At 39.3% G+C, this 16,900-nt stretch overlaps 1 protein-coding gene across 3 annotated transcripts in view; it reads left to right on the top strand.

The window, feature by feature from the left end:
* Nucleotides 1-16,900, top strand: part of LOC126412804 (la-related protein 1) — a 143,260-nt gene that overhangs the window by 33,368 nt on the left and 92,992 nt on the right. For all 3 annotated transcript variants that reach the window (XM_050082585.1, XM_050082584.1, XM_050082586.1), the window contains 2 exons: nucleotides 12,080-12,153; nucleotides 14,845-14,895. In XM_050082585.1, the coding sequence (XP_049938542.1) occupies nucleotides 12,080-12,153; nucleotides 14,845-14,895 (125 nt within the window). The remainder of the gene's footprint in view (nucleotides 1-12,079; nucleotides 12,154-14,844; nucleotides 14,896-16,900) is intronic.

The following is a 16,900-nucleotide window of genomic DNA, read 5'->3' as shown; positions in this document are numbered from 1 at the left end:
AGTGAACTGTTTCCGAGAGTCACATTAGAGTTCCGTGTCCAAACAAAAGCTGAATTTCAGTTTTCGTCTTGCATGAACACCATGTCTTACCCTGATAGATAGTAATCGATTTTACTGCATTGAATCAGTCTTCGGATTAAAAGAAGAGCGGAAATACGGGGGGGGGGGGGGGGGGGCGGGGGGCATTTTTAGTCCATACTCTGGAAGTGGCGTTGATGAATGTTTAAAGTGTTCATCGCCGAAGTACCCTTGTTAGACGTTTCCACAACCATTTCATGATATTTAAAATATAAGTACCTGACCGTAGTATACAGTTCATTGACCGGTGTGATAATACCTTTTATGGTGTAATGCCCAAGCGTTAAGCAGTCTGTTCTTGTTATGAAAGTTGCGCAAGTGTAGTGGACCTGGCAGGAACCGAAGAGAGAATTTCGCAGCGTAGCTGACATCAGTATATTCACTTGCATAGCGGCTATTTCTCGTTAAGAGTATCTGTTGTTCAAACTATTGTTAATGACGCATTGGGTTTAACACGCATTGCACATAAAAAGAATGTGCAGTGTGTAGTATAAATCCCTCGATCAGGGTAAACGCGCATCCGTGTGCTCGCGGCATTGAATGTTGTTCGTAATTCTTCCACTTTTTGCAGTCCTTACGAAAATAGCACAAGGTTAGGTAGTGAAGCTAGAACTCTCTCGGTAGTGATTTGTTGCTACCGTCATTTTACGGTGTAGAGCGTCACAAGTCCCTGGCGCTTGATGCAGAAGGCGTTGTTCTAACATTGAAAAAGCTTGAATTGCCCGCTATAGATGCTCTCTGGGCGTCGTATCACAGCTGTAACTAAATGATTATAGTAAGACACCCGCGCGAAACTTTTGTGATCTGGAAGACGTAAATTTTTTATGGCCAAAAACACAAACAGTTGTCCCAGACGACTGATTTCTTTGGTTCTTCATTAACATTAGCAACAAAGCCAGACGAATAGTGTTTATTCATCCATTTAGCTGTTCAACAGAAGACAGTGTACGAAGATTCACATGCTGGCGCCACAATTGTTTCACTGTAAACCAAGGTTTGGTTTGGTGTTCCTGCACACCAAGACAAATAGAAATATGATTTGAAGAAAGAAAATGACACTTCATACTTCACAAAATAAAACAAACCCTAGACCAGAGGAGGAATGTTGCTGTAGATACCCAACGCACAGTGAGTGGGAGATACAGCAAGTTTGCTTCTTGGCAACGCACCAGTCCACACAGCAAGGGGAAATGTGTAGACATTTAGGAAACGGAACACTCAAAACTACTACCCTCGCAGTTTATAACTTATTTTTTAGGTTGTATAATTTTCACGTAGTCTATATTCATTCTCACTACTTCTGTCAGCTGCTAACACTGTTTTCGTTACATCAAGAACTACGTGTGTTACTACTGCTAACTCGTTACCACAACTGTAACTACCACTATTGTTATCTATTTTTCCGTACTATCACAGCTGCACGCAGTATCTAATCAAAAATCGTCCTTCCGCAGGCACGTTCACTTTGTAATATTTTTATCTAATACGAAGGACTGTGTTCCTTCCGCTACACCATTGATTTCACCGTGTCAACCATTTTTGTCTCAATCCTCGTGCTGGCCCCTGTTGGAGGTAACGCCGTTTACACGCTGGACGAGTTAACGTTGTCATGGAGCTGTACGAGTTTTGTGAAGTGACTTCCTATTAGTTCACGTTGAGGAACAAGAACCGTTGTCTTGCGTGAAACGCAAAGTGAATTCTACGATATTTACGCAACTTGCTACCAAAGGTTTGAACTAGTAAGAGGACAAGAACGCCATCTACGTCGCAAGCAAAACCTTAGAAACGCCGTATTGTATGTCCTTTTCAGTTGGTCATATTTTGTGGTTTTCATGTTACTACTTGTAACCTTTGAATATATACTGTTTCTGAGTACCAGCACATTGAGGATTTTTCGAAAGCGCGTCGTTATTGGTACAATTTGTTGTAATGAAATGACGATGGCCTTCATATTGATGATTAAAGAATTTTGGTTTTTATATTCGTGTTATTTTTAACACACGTGTTATGGAAGTATGCCGTTTTAAGGCAACAACACTTTGAAGATTCATCAGAAACGCGTCATTTGTTGTCATTAAATATCCGTTAATAACGTATCAGCGATTAAAGCCTCAGAAGATGGTCACATAAAAGGTCATCCATTGCCGAAGTCTAGCGTAGCGTAGTTGGTAGTCGCCGTGTTACATTTAGTGGGTTCGCGTCTTGCGTTTTTCCAACTTTGCGTTTTTTAGAAGGTTGTGAAGCTTCCTTATTAAATTAATAGAAATATTTTCTGTGATTTTCAGTGTTATGTAAATATGTTCGCTCTTTTAGGGGTGGGTTTGTCCGAATTTGTGAAATTTTATTAACCGATGTCCTTACTACTAGCTGGACTTGGCACTTTACTGTTGCCTTACATGTTCATAGGTATTGAAGTTTTTATTTATGTGTACTGCTGACAGAACAACATGACTAGCATATGGATAAGGGAAGAAATGTGCTTTTTAGCAGAGATTACGTATAAATAATACGCGTATCCATTTTCGGAAACAAACAGTACAGTGCTTTGTAAACAGGCACAGCCAACAGTTGCCGCCGCTGCAGAGCGCTACATTCGCAAATAGCAGTAACTGGCATGCCCCATAGAAATTAAGGGCCAGAAGCAATCGTCTGCTAATGTTTTGGACATACTAACTTGGCGGCGCTGGCTATAAAGCAGTGTGCAGCGGAAGTATGTTGCGCCATCTCCCTTTATTATATATACCTCCATGGAGCTACCAGCGTAGCTCCAAAAACTGCATATAATATGTGCTGCCTGCAGACAAGTTTTTTGGCAGGAAGGTACGATAATTTCTGTATAACAGATTGCACATGTTCGCAACGATGAAAGCGGGATAATAGGTAATTGTCGATAGCAGAGTAGTTACGATGCCGTGGAACGTGAGTGGACGACTTGAGGAAGGTAACGGGTTACAATGTTACATTGTTTGGCTGCTCGCAGCCAAGGTCACAGGGAAAGGACGCCTTGCCGTTCTGTTTTCTATGGAGCCGAAAGTAGACCCCACAAGCTGTGATTTTTCAGTGTACTGTTTGTTGCTGGGGTGTAGTGCTAACTCGGCGGATTATATCATAAAAGGGTGCTGTAGGCCTAAGATGCCCCTCCCCCCATTTAACGTAGTGTAGTAGCCGCAGACTAAACCATGTTAAACTTCGATGTTATTCCCGACGAAACTTTTCCAACGACAAACAAGGGCTGCGGTAGCCCAGTTGCGGAAAATTTGTGAACTAAATGGCATTATTTGGGATATTTCAGTAAAAATTGCAATGACTTTTACTCGAAGGGAGACATAATTACTTGGTGAACAGTGAACGGCCGTTTTTTCGTAATCTGTATCGGCTTCCAAGGTGATGGTGTGTTTGTGACCTAACAGTACAGCTTAAGTTTCTGCGAATGAAACGAGCAGCAAATATTTTTACAATCGTTATTGTCACACACGTCTGGCGCTTCGGTTAGAATATGTTGCGGTGTCAGAGATTGTGGTGCACCTTTCTACAGGTAATTTGACGACGTATATCGAAGGAGTGTCTATTATTTGTCCCCCCAGTCTCTTGTAATCACTTAAAAGCTCACTTGACCAACTGCTATTTTCCTTAAAATATTGTTTTATTGTTTTTTTTTAGTAGTAGATACACATCTTGTTTATTTTTCTGTGATACATCGGTGTCGGACGTCTACTGAAGTTTTACCCACAATAGTTCGAAAGACGGGATATTTGCGAGCAGAGAGGTGACACTTAAATCAGTAAGAATGTTGTTTGTAAGCTGGATACACGAGCGTATGAGACTAAGTGAATGCTGTTTACAAACGACTCCCATCTAGTGATGATGACTTTCAGATTACTTGTCCTAATTGTGATGTTGGTTGTTGGAAAAAAGTCTATTCTTTCATAGCGACTGTACTTCGTGAATCAAAATTGTGTAGTCATTTCCTCGTATATAGCTGTGTCAACTGCAGAAAGTATTTGTGTTATTTAAACAAATCCTTACTAGTGCAATTTTCGAGTTACAGCACTCTCTCTTCAAAATGTTTTCACTGCGATTATATGGAAAACAGTGTCACCCACGCTCGTTTCTCACATTTTTTACCCCAGCTGGTCTTATCTTTCGGGTAGATGTTTAATTTATTTCAGACTGCCCATTGGAAGCTTATATTACATAGACGGAAATTTGCGTTAACTGGAAGGAGGGAACCCTTTCTCGTCCCATGCAGCGACGCACGTAACTTGTATTTTGCCGAAGGTAACTTGAAAAAGTATTACCGGCAGAAGAGGAAAGTGAAATGTTTGCGTGAAGAAAATCAGATAAAAAGAAGTTTCACCATTTCCGTAAAGGAGAAAGCTGTTTTTAGCCCCATTCAGCGGTCATAGATTTGGAGGTGGCGGACCTAGTATTTGACCAGAGATGAAAATAATGCTACCATGATATGTAACTGCGAATGTTCCTTCAAGGGGTTAGAGTCCCAGTTATGGTTGCCACAGTCACGCAAAAAGACGTCATTCCTTTAGCGACCCAAATACATTGGCGCGCAGCTGTGCTACACCTGTTAATAACAGACTTCCTCCCGGCTTTGTTTCTGATGCTGCTGCTCTCTGTAAGAAACAAGTGTAATAACGTTTCAAGTCCTGAGTACTTGTCATCACACGAGGGAGGAACAATTCTTAGCTGCCTACATCGTGTGTGTAATCTGGTCAGTAAATACACAAATTACTTCCACCATCAGTTGCGATGTGGAAAGGCACAGTGTAGCTCTTGCCCCCTAGTGTAATATTTCAGGCTGAAGCCCGAATTCCACCAAAAACTACTTTGAAGTTTAGTTTCCCAGCAGAAGGGGCTAGTCGCTATATCAGACGTTCGTTGGTTGTAAAAGTCATGTATTACAGTCTCTCACATAATAGCCATATGTTGTATGTTTCAGCGTGCTGTGGTAAGATTTTGGCATATGAAGGTATTGTGAACAGTTTCCGCGTATAAACGTACTGTCCGTGTGACATTCAAAATGAAATTGCCACAGTAATTGGAGTAGGTCTCAGTCATTGAATTCTCAATGATAGAGTTGTACAGAATAACAACTGATTTCGGTATCAAGTTGTTTATTGATTAACTTTCTGCATTGATGTGCAGGCTTACGTCTCTCCCAGGCACCATATCTAAATATTGCGCCTTTGTAGCCTGCTTTGGAGAGAAGGGTGGGCTATCGCAGCTCACCTTCATCATAGGTGCTTGGCACTATTTTGCTGGAGGATGGTGTAAGATTCCCTTGAAAACCATAAGGACCTGTATTTATCAGTTCCGAGGCTGTTTTGAAGGCTAATGCGTTTCCTGCGTGATATGAGACACCCATTGGTGTTTCCATATTTTTATCCAACCCTTGTATGTCGATTTTGCTTTTGTTTTACATGCATTTTTCCATTGTCTGCTGGATAAAGACCGCCATCGTATTTCTCCATACAGCATGGTTCTAAGCAGCATACATTCACGTTCGTCCCGCAATTATTTAATTTTTTTTTTTTGTTATTGTTTTCCACCCCGCTTCCATGGAATATCGTCTGTGTTTTGTCACTCTTGGTTTCCCACCAGTCTGATACCTGACATTTATTTTGCTCTTCCCCTTGTTACTCCGATCACACACAAAGTAGTGACACCACTGCCGTAACATGAAGGATTTGAGTCACGTGGCACACCTGTGTGTCACTGATAGGTGGTCAGTAGTATGTAGTACAGTGAGCGGCGAATACTGTGTTTGAGTCAGTTTGTGTGTGTTCTGTCTGAAAGCGCGGGAGGCAATTTTTAACAGTGTGTTCAGGAAACAGGAACAACGTGCGTGGATCAAGATCGAAGTGACACGACAGTCTTTGCTTCTGACGCTGCATCCCATCGTCCTTCACGACAGTGTGCGATGCTACACGAGGGACGCCGTGCACGACCGCCTGCGTACGTGGGGGTGGGGGATATTGGAACATCCACCGCATTCACCAGATACGAGTCCGTGCGAATACGGTCTGTTCGCGAAAATGAAGGAACCTCTTCGTGGCATGCGCTACAACCCAAAAGAAATCTTTCGTGCCATAGGGCGGTCCTTGAGAGACATCGACAGAGATGGATGCGCAAACGTTGTACGACTCTTACCACTTCTGTGAGGGAAGTTGATTGAGATGTGTGGCAATTATATTCAGGACATGTAATATGGTGAACGTCTGGCAAATAAAGACTGGTATGAATTATAATCCTGTTGCCATTACTTTTCATTCAACCCATATACATTTCTCCAATTTTGAATGATTTTTCGCGTTAAGCGTCCATGTGTGTGTGTCATAATTAATAATTGCTAACAAACGGTTTTGTAAACATATTGTTTTTAGAAACATTGAAAGACTTTTTTAGTTTACCAAGAGAACAAACCATTCTTACTCACCTGCTACTTAAACCTCCTATTTAGTCTGTTTCCAACTGCCATAAATACGGAAATGATCGACAGGCTCAACAATTTCGTTGGTAACTGTTAGTATTTTTTTCCCGTGTTATTAATTCTTGTAGATTTTCGGGCCTACTGTGAAACTTCCTGTATTAAGATACATAGCGCTTAGATGCACGCTGCGTGTAAATACTTGCACAAACTGACATACCGCCAATGTAGTGCAAAACACGTAAAGGTATTTCATCGGTGATATTAAATTCTCTCTTACAGAGCAATATTTCCAAATACCAATCCTCTGGCTGTGTACGCTCCCTCGGCCGTGTGTACAAGGGATGTAACAGAAGCTTCGTCTCCGTCCCAAAAGTTCGGAACTTTCAATGAAAATTACGCCTCCGGCACCATTAGTTTTGAAATGAAACTTCAAAGTGGGAGCGGCAACGTTGTCGAAATGTATTACTGTTTCCAGACCTACCTCAGCCCACCACAATGGAACGTCGGTGTTTACTTCTCCATAGGTCTGCCCGCTGTGGGGAGGATTAGAGGACCTGCCTCGGTCCTCCACAGTGGAACGTCGTTGTTTACAATTCGTTTCAGGTCTGCCCACTGTTGGGAGGATTAATGGAATTTCCGTGTTTGACAGAAGAGTATTGGTGTGGAAACTGGAAAAACCCCAGAGATAGCTCAGATAATGGCTAGAGCTCCAGTCAGCCTTTAATAGCTGACGTGCTGCTCAGTTATTCCTTGCGTGGGCCAGTCTTCATTATTAGGCGCTCCTGAGCCAGAAAGCCTAATAGTTGTGATTAGGAATTATTTAAGTGAAGTCGACGCAAATACTGTGAAACGTAATATTTGCGAGACACGACTATTTCTTTAGGAAGACATTTTAAAATCTTAACACGCCACACAATCTGAATGCAGGAGACTTGAACGTGAAAGAAATATTACACCACCCTCCACATGAGCCGCGCTATGACGGTTCGTTAGACGGAAAGTTGAAAATAGGATACATCGAACCTCAAATGAGTATTATTTGAAACGTCTGTTGCCTTTCATGGCCTTCCGTTTGATCTCGTGATGTACCTTGGGTTTCAGTGTTGAATGCAATTTTGGTGTATTAAGCTATGAGAATTGGTCGTAATTGCTTTTAGTTTTCAATAAACATGAATCACGTGTAACTCTGATTTTTTTATGTATTAAGAATTTGATGTTTTTACACAGTGCTGTTATTCAGAAATGATAGATGCGTAAATACTGCTTCAGACTTTGACTCGGACAAAGCAGTTGCTCTCTCCCATTCTGAACTCGGGTTCGAAGAAAACTGCCTCCAAGACATCCCTAACGTACTTAGAAACGCAAGATCCGCCCGCTATTCGAGAATAGCCTAGCGGCATGCAATATAAAATAATATCCTAAGTCACAAGTTTTTTTGTCATGTGTTCAGGAGCCGTGTTTACAGTTTTCAGGTAAGCGGAATACCTGATTATGACAATTCTTTAAAATTTATGCGGACTTTGATATGTGCCTGAGGTAGGCAGTGTCTAAAAAGAAGAAATTGAAGTGTGTGTGTGGGGGGGAGAGAGAGAGAGAGAGAGAGAGAGAGAGAGAGAGAGAGAGAGAATGCTAACACAGATATTTTCCGATACTGCACGTTTATAGAACCAATAAGTGTCTCAGTTTGTGTAGCGTTGTCTCTGTACCTATATTCATTGTGCAAGTAAATAAAGGCAAAAAATTCTGTTAAAATATAAATGTAACAGTAAGTAGTATTAGGACGTGACGCGTATTGAATCAACCATAACGGCTAGGTCACTATTATTAAAATCATACGTAGGTGCTCAATGGGTATTTGGAAAGTTGTGTTAAAATACACAAGAAAATTGACTGCACAATGTTCGACAGCGGTGGAGGACTGTTTTTACACACAGCACATTCTTTAGCATCCCGAATAAGAGGAGTCTTGTTCTGTGGTGTGCCCTTTAATATTCATCCACTGTATTGTCTTAAAATTTTCATTAATGTATTTTGAAAAAGTGTGTGTTTATATAAAAATGAATGTATTGTATAGTAATGTGCCCAGTATTTTATCGCAATTTTGAAATTCATGTCTAATTACTGGCCATCTCAAGTACTACTGGATTTTGCCTCATTAAATTACGAAGCAGCACCATTTAAAAACACGTTGTCACGTCAGAGAGTACACATCTCGACCGCTCTTTCCAGCGTTCGCAAAAAAGGGGAAAAAGGGAGGAGCGGAAAAACCGGAAAGAAAGTTTAAGTTAGATTTGCTAATAATGTTTAGCCACAGAGAAAGTGATTCGTAAAGAGAACCTGCACATTTGTTGAAAATACCCCAGCGTATGCGTCACAACGCAAATCACAAAACTCAACACCTTCAAAGTAAAGGAGAACGTAGGAAGAATGATTCCTCAGTGCACCTGGTTAAAACGACAAAATTATCGGGAATGTCGAAAACTTCAGTCAAGACGCCACTAAGCGTACCATATCAGTTCAGACGATTATTGCAACTAGAAATGTTCCGTATCGGACGGACGTAAAATATTGAATGTGTACTCTTTTTGATATGTTGTATTTAATCTATTTTTTTCTTTTTTAAATGCGAAATTCTTTACATTTCAGTATTGTATCCTTATAAAATTTGGCCTTTCTTACGCCTTTGAAGTAAAAGTATTTTGTAAAATATTGGTGAGTTCCTTTTACCATGCAGGAAATATGTACCCATCACTAGCGACTCACTTGGAACAATTTGGTATTTGGAAATATCTAGATACGTCATCAGTAAATCTGACAACTGAGATTTTAGTCTAATCACAGTATTATGTATAGTCACTTCTGTGATGTAAAACAAACGTGCTTTGCTCACGGCCCCCTTTCACCGCTTTTACTTTCTTGAGCTTTTTGTACTTCTAATGCGCAGCAGAGTACATGGCGCTAAATTCACACACCAGAACGATCAATGTAGGGCATTTACTGTACGGAAGGCCCCCATCAACTGCGAGACGCGGAGTGGAAAAAAAAAAAAGCTTGCTCTAGCTGTTTCATTGGAGTAATGAAAATACTGTTACATCCTGAGAGACGGAGCGCGCGATAGCGCCGCCGATACTACCCCAGCATTGCTCGAGAGCAATAGCCAGCAAGCTAGTTCACTGCGCAGTGAGCCCGGCCTCAATCCAAGGTCACGCCGGCTGCTCGCGGCTGACAGCTGCGCGCTACTCGCCCCCTCAAGGACACGGCAGCGCCTGAGCCACGCAGCACTTGCACGTCCGCCGCACAGCTGTCCCGACACGTGGGTGTATTCTGCTGCTGGCAGCCATTTGGCACCCTATGGGAAGCTACACAGAAATATTGGGTGGTTTGTGAATTACTTGCTTTCCAGTGTCTGATTGATGCATACTCAGTTCCAGCCACAAAATAAGACACGACTTCTTTAATACTGGTCGACACGCTTTAATGCGTTGAAAAAAATTGTGTGCCGCCGGTAATTGCGCTGCATCGGAAAATGCAGTCGCAAAATTGCCCAGATGTGTGTCAGCGCTAGTCATATTTTGTTAGAATTTTTATGCAAGTAGCCAACGGCGGCTACTACCGCACAGACACTCATTCCCAGTCTGAAGGCTCCCCAAGGTAATGGGATTTACGAAACACTGGGTACGAAAGAACAAGTGAATCGGTAATCCCATCGAAATGAATGAAAGCTACTAATCCTGTTACATCCTTAAGAGACAGTGATAAAGAAATTAAATCTGTTGATTTCAATACATAGCAAGGAGTTAACAGAAGTAAATCAATCACTGAAATGTATCTTTAAAATCACTGACATCGCAGTTCAGAACGTGCCTGCTTCTCTAGCTTTATATCTCCCAGAGGACAAACACTAAATATTGATTGGAGTTGCACTTTCTCCATATACGAAGATGAATTGCATTGACTGTTCCGTTGGTTCTTGGTAGAATATTTTATACTTTGCGAATGAAACACACACACAACACTGGTGTAATACTTCACAATATTTATTATTCACGAACCGGTTTTCGGCTGTTATGCCAGCATCAGGTTCAAAGATAAATATTCTATTTAGTGCTGTGACATTTTGTTGGATCAAAGATTTTAAACTAGTACAACTACAGAGTATCTCCATTTTCAGAGAAAAAATTTTAATGTTAGAATTAAGAGGCCTGCACACGTTCAATATTTATTGACAGCAGTAGTTTGTCAGGCCTTCAGTATATTGAAGCGACCTCACACCATCAATAATATTGACAAAAAATGTCAGTTAATGCAGTTTTAAAAGGTTAAGATGTTGAACACCCAAAAGAAAGTGATAGCTTCAATTACGTTAGTAATGGCTTGCAGGCGACAGAAAAAAGGAAGAATGGTCTGTGAATGGTTTGAAAGAAAGGAGCAATTTGTCACGTTAATTTACTGACACATAAGACGCACAGGCCCGAAGGATTTCATAAATGAGGTTACCTTCCGTTAGGAACATGGGTGCACTCAGCGACTGTGATGTAATTTACAAATGATAGGGCATATCAATCAGTCATCCTTTTTTGCAGGTTTTATTTGGCAAACCTAGATTTTGGCTAGTGCCTAAACACTATCAATGTATTATTTCATTGCATCAATGCATGGCAGTTCCCTGTTGTTCGGGTGTCTGCCATAGTTCTTTCAAGATTATACTATGAAATAATGCATTAATAATGGCTAGGCACTAGCCAAAATCTAGATTTGCCAAATAAAACCTGCAAAAAAGAATAACTGATTGCTGTGGTCTATCATTTGTAGATTTCATAAACTATATTCTGAGGAATCCTGCATCGTACAGCAAGGTATTACGTTGATGCAAGACAAAATAGAGAAACGGAATACATTAATGAGTGAGGTAATCAATGTAGATGGGAGATTAGGAGTAACTTTGAGATTTCTGGTGACAAGCAGGTATTTTGAATGCTCGAACTTCTGTTTCTGTAATATCAGCAAACACAGTAAAATCCTATGGAAACTAGTGAAGCAGTTATATCTGCCTGGGAAAGATATGTTCAGGCAATTAGCATAAAAACTTCTTTTTACTGTAATTATTTGGTGAAATGTGGAAAGCAAATTGAAGAACTGTACTAAAGGTAGAGTTTTAATGTCAGCAGTTTCAGTACACCTTGCCATGCATGATCTTTTGTTTGTACTGAGGCTACTTATGTGAAGGTGACTTACTTCCTCATTTGTCTTTTACACAAACATACCATGTCTCATGTGCACATGTGCTGTAGATAACTACCAAGTTCCCAAAATTTTATTCTTAACTAATGATACAATTAACTGGGATTCTTTCTTTGTTTTATTTGCAATATTATTATTGTTTATTCCTACTGTTTTTATTTTTTGTACTCAAGTGCCATCCTGTAAGGGCATCCTCACCTAGCCTAGACATGTGTGTTACAGTACAGAGAAATCTTGTTGTTCAGTTTTGTTGTGTGGCATCTATATATAAAAAAAGTTTTAACACTTCACTCATTGGTATTTTGTCTTCCACAGAAAATGCCAGTACACAAGCTCAGCCACCATTTGTCATGAAGATGACACAGGACCGAAGATGCACAAATCAGCGTGTGAGTTCCACAGTTTTAAAATTACTGTTTTATAGTTATGATTACTGTAAAATTTTTAGTACCATCGTGTATGGCATTACCAAGAAAGCTGTTCTGCAGGGGATATCAGGAAACTCACTGAGAAGTAATTGATGCTGTGACATCAACCTAGAAATAATGGTATGGAAAGACTACTCTCTTACAAAGTTTTGCCTCGCTTTTGTGGAGAATTACTGTAATGGTTTAACAGTTAGTGGCTGAGTTTGGATAGAGGAATTTGTGTATAGTTAATTTGGTGGTTGGGGGGTGGGGTTCTTCCTTGCCTTTAGAAGGAGACCCTAAACTAGGTAGGTTGTTCTTAATGATCAGCCAGCTACGTTTTAAGATCAGCTGTAAATTTATATGTGGCAGTGGTATGTACATGCTGTGATGCTGTGATGAGCATAAACAATGTACATGCTGTGATGAGCATAAACAATTGTCTTCTTTTCCCAACATAGGAAAAGTTATGCTGAAGTCTTTGTCTCTGAGCAAGATACTCTGTCTTAAGAATGTACAGTTTAATTTTCATAATTTTTCTCTTATTGGAATTCATGTGATGATATTAACACAGCCAGCAAAAGTTTGGTTAAAGTAGATCTATAAATATGTGACATTACTATTATTATTATTATTATTATTATTATTATTTCTTTACTTTCTCAGACGTTAAGTCTGGTTAAAAAAATGGGACGTGACGCGGACCTTGATCAAGCGTCACTTCCTTTTAACTGTACGGTATATGTTATATTCGGACCTTGATCAAGCGTCACTTCCTTTTAACTGTACGGTATATGTTATATTGCATTTAGGAACTTTCGGGTAATTGAACATGTATCAATAATTACGGATTTCTGTAATTGTATATATAAGTTTGGATTATTATTATTATTATTATTATTATTATTATTATTATTATACATTTTACATAATTTTGTTCAGCTTTGGAGTGCAATTGAACTTAATTCGCTGATTACCTAGCATTCTTCTTCTTCTTCTTCTTCTTCTTCTCCTCCTCCTCCTCCTCCTCCTCCTCCTCCTCCTCCTCCCAAAATCTCGTCTTTCTACTGGTTTTTTTTTTTTTTTTTCTAAGATTCTTGTGTCCATGTCTTCTTAGGTTTAACACTTGGTGTGGTTTTGAACTGATGCTTGTCAATTAAGGTACTGACAGCAGCTCTGTTCTGTAGAATTTTGTTTGCAGTGCCTATTTCCTGAAGGTATTTTTTATTTTTAAGTATCCAGTTGTTTTCAACGTATCGGGAAAGAGCAAGCTAGAGAATCCTTTTGCTAAATTTTATTATTGTTCATTCTGTGAATGTCAGAATATGGCCATAAAATTTCAGTCTTTTCTTCCTGAATGCGTGTGAGATTTTCTCCAAAAGTTTGATACAGCTCATTAGACTTATGTCTATCCAGATTTCCTCAACACAGACCATACCAAAAATTTTCGTTAGTATTTTTCGTTCTTCTTTTTCTGTGTCTTTACTGATTTGCCCTCGGTGACTACAGACTGTGATGAATATATCGCTTCATATTTAACAACAGTGATTTGTTTGAATTTTGCATTATGAGACATTGATTTTTTCATTGCACCTCTTTTGTGTAATTCTATACACTTTTTAGATAAAGAATCTACTCACCAATCTACTTCCCACCTGTATGGTAAGTCTCCACCTCCACTGACCCAATGTTCTGGGTGACTCCCAAAATCTACCCCTTTTCCTAGACCTCTCCAGCCCTTTTTATTTTCAACCTTCTTCCTTCGCCTTCAACCCTTCTGCCTGAAGGAGGAGCCACTGGCTCTGAAATCGTGCTATCATAACAGTCTTTTATGTGTGTGTTCTGCCGCTTTTTGGTGAGTAGATTTTTTATCTGTCCAACTAAATAGTTTTGTCTGTAAGCTGTTTGTAATTTAATGCCTCTTTCTTTACAATTTAATCCAGAGGTTTGGGTACTTAAATTTTGGGTACCTGTAACATTTGCTGGTTGTATAAGTATCTTTGTCCTTAGTATCTTAATTTTCTAATACAGTGAATTTGTTCTAATTGATTTATACATTGCTCATAACCTCAAATCTCTACATTTACTCTGCATCATAAGGTTCTGTTATCACCTTTCATACTGAGTTTGTTTAGGATCTTACCATTCTGTAAAGTTTCCTTGTTTGGTAAAATATTGTCAGTTCCACATGTAGCCTCGCTCGTCTTTCTGAAGTTAATTTTCTTCTGGAAAAATGTGTTAATGACAAAGTAATAGTATGTCTCAGCAAATTTTTTGAAAGTACGTTGTCTTTTGTTTCCAATATTATATTTGAAGAGTTACTCGTTAGTTTTTGACCCATTTTTTGCACTAAATTTCCCCTTAACTGGTAGCATCCCCCCCCCCCCACCCACCCACCCACCTCCCTACAGTAACGCGTGTCTTCAATTGGATACAAGCACATTGGTGATACTTTTGAATAATTTTCGTAAAATATATTTTGTCTATTTTTAAAGTAATTCTTGCCCTTATGAAATTCCTTACATGTTTTCGACCTATACTTCTCTTAAAATGAGAAATGTTTCGCTAACATAATTTGTGTCCTCTTGTTTGAATAAGACTTCTGACTGGCAAATGAGACTCCAAATAGGAAAGGGGAAAAATGTGCGATACTAAGTCAATCTTAATTTTCAGGAAGGCAGTTTCACTGATGTGGATGACTGGCCAACATTGGGACGTTCAGAGGTAAATTTTATTTTAGTAACACACTATACTGGCATTTTACTTATTATTGATGGTATGAATCAAACTTGCTAAAGTCACTTTTTGAGCATACACTGTGTATCATTAAAATGAAGTGTGTCAACTCTTCATGGTCATAAAGAAATTGTGTTTTAAAATACATATACCAAAATCTCATAAAATTATTGGCACAATTTCATTGTTGTCATGTCATTGGTTCGAAAACCACTACAACACCAAACAGTATGTACATTAGAAGTCAGCTTAATCAATCTATAATTACCATTTCCCACATAATAATTAAAATGGGCTTTACTGTTTTTGTGCATGGTTTGTAAGTCTCAAGATAGAGGTGGCAGTGGTATCTACATGCTGTGATGAGATTAAACAATTGTCTTCTTTTCCCAACATAGGAAGAGTTATGCTGAAATCAATGTCTCTGAGCAAGATACCGTACTGCTTGCCTAGTGGGACTGCAGTTGACTTCTGTATAGTTTCAGATTGAATTCTGTTTCGTCTTTCTGTGTTCACTTCCCTTTGACCATAGCTGTAACCTTGTTTTTAAGAAAGTATGATACTTCGCCAATCACATAATTTATTGAAAAACTTCCATAACACAGACTAAACAACCATTAAAGGAGAGTTATTGAAAAGGTTCCTTGCCTTGTCTTTTAGGATGTTGCAGAATTGTGAAATCTTGCGAACATTTAGTGATGTACAGGAGTTAAATTATGCAACGTAATCTATCACTGATTTGAGTTCGTAGCATTACATACATGAGTGAGGTTATTCGTAACAGGAGCCCACATTTACAATATGACAGACGCAGTCCACTGCCCAAAAGAATTTTACTAACTAATTGATTCCTGCCAATAATGGGGAAGGTATATTAGATATTACAAGGTCCCTGATACCTGCAACTGCCTATTGGTACAGTTTCATTGCTGCCAATGTAATATCTTTTACTCCTTTTATCGTCAACTTTACCACGGACTTAACTGTGAAGATTAAGTGATTTCTTTTCAAGCACAACTATGAAAAGCAGATTGAATCAGATATTCCCATTTTCTTTAATAAAATTGCATCTGATTCTAAGGTATTGCTTTTCTTGCTGTCTTCTAAGTTACACAATAATGTTGTTAGATATATGCTCCAAGTACTACCTTTTTGTTATAATGTACAATATTTCACATCAAGACTACACATTCATGATAAATGACATGTAAATTAGTTTCCCTGAAAAATCAAAATAGTGTAAAGGATTGTTTTAGAAGGAAACAAGTTGCTCCCACATCTCTCTCTCTCTCTCTCTCTCTCTCTCTCTCTCTCTGTGTGTGTGTGTGTGTGTGTGTGTGTGTGTGTGTGTGTGTGTGTGTGTGTGTGTGTGTGTGTGTGTGTGTGTGTGTGTGTGTGCGTGCGTGTGCGCGCGTTTTTTTTTTTTTTGCCCCATCGCCTCAATTACAGATTTCTTTTCAACAAGTGGATTTTTTTGACTGCAGCAGTATTCTTTACTCTCTGTTTGGCTGCTAGTGATTGGGAAACAGGGTGAGAAAAATATTTTTACATGGAAAATTTTATGGTGGATACATTATCTTGACTAACTTACCAACAGATGTGCAACATGGATCCACATCTATTTGCTTGCTTGTGTTTCATGAACAGTTCATAGGCAGCCATACTTGGAAACAATGTAATGTACGTGTTATTGCCTACAGTATAAGTACATTACATGCTCCACCTGATCAAAATACTCTACCACCTTCATTGTATATAGTGATTCCTTCGATATTCAGGTCACAAATCTTCAAGGTTGTACCTATTGTCAAATTTTGAGGTAGTAACAATAGGTACAACTTCGAAAATGTGATCTGCTTTGATATTAGAAAAGTAGCTGGGCCAGAATGGGGCGCAAATGCACATGCTCTTTGTACTGTTACATTGACATCGGTTTACTCTACAGTAGAGAACTGTGCTCCAATCTGGGAGAACTGTGCAAATGCCTGCAAAG

The sequence above is a fragment of the Schistocerca serialis genome, chromosome 7, assembly GCF_023864345.2.
Source record: "Schistocerca serialis cubense isolate TAMUIC-IGC-003099 chromosome 7, iqSchSeri2.2, whole genome shotgun sequence".
NCBI lineage: Eukaryota > Metazoa > Arthropoda > Insecta > Orthoptera > Acrididae > Schistocerca > Schistocerca serialis.
This window is presented reverse-complemented; position numbering and strand designations above follow the sequence as displayed.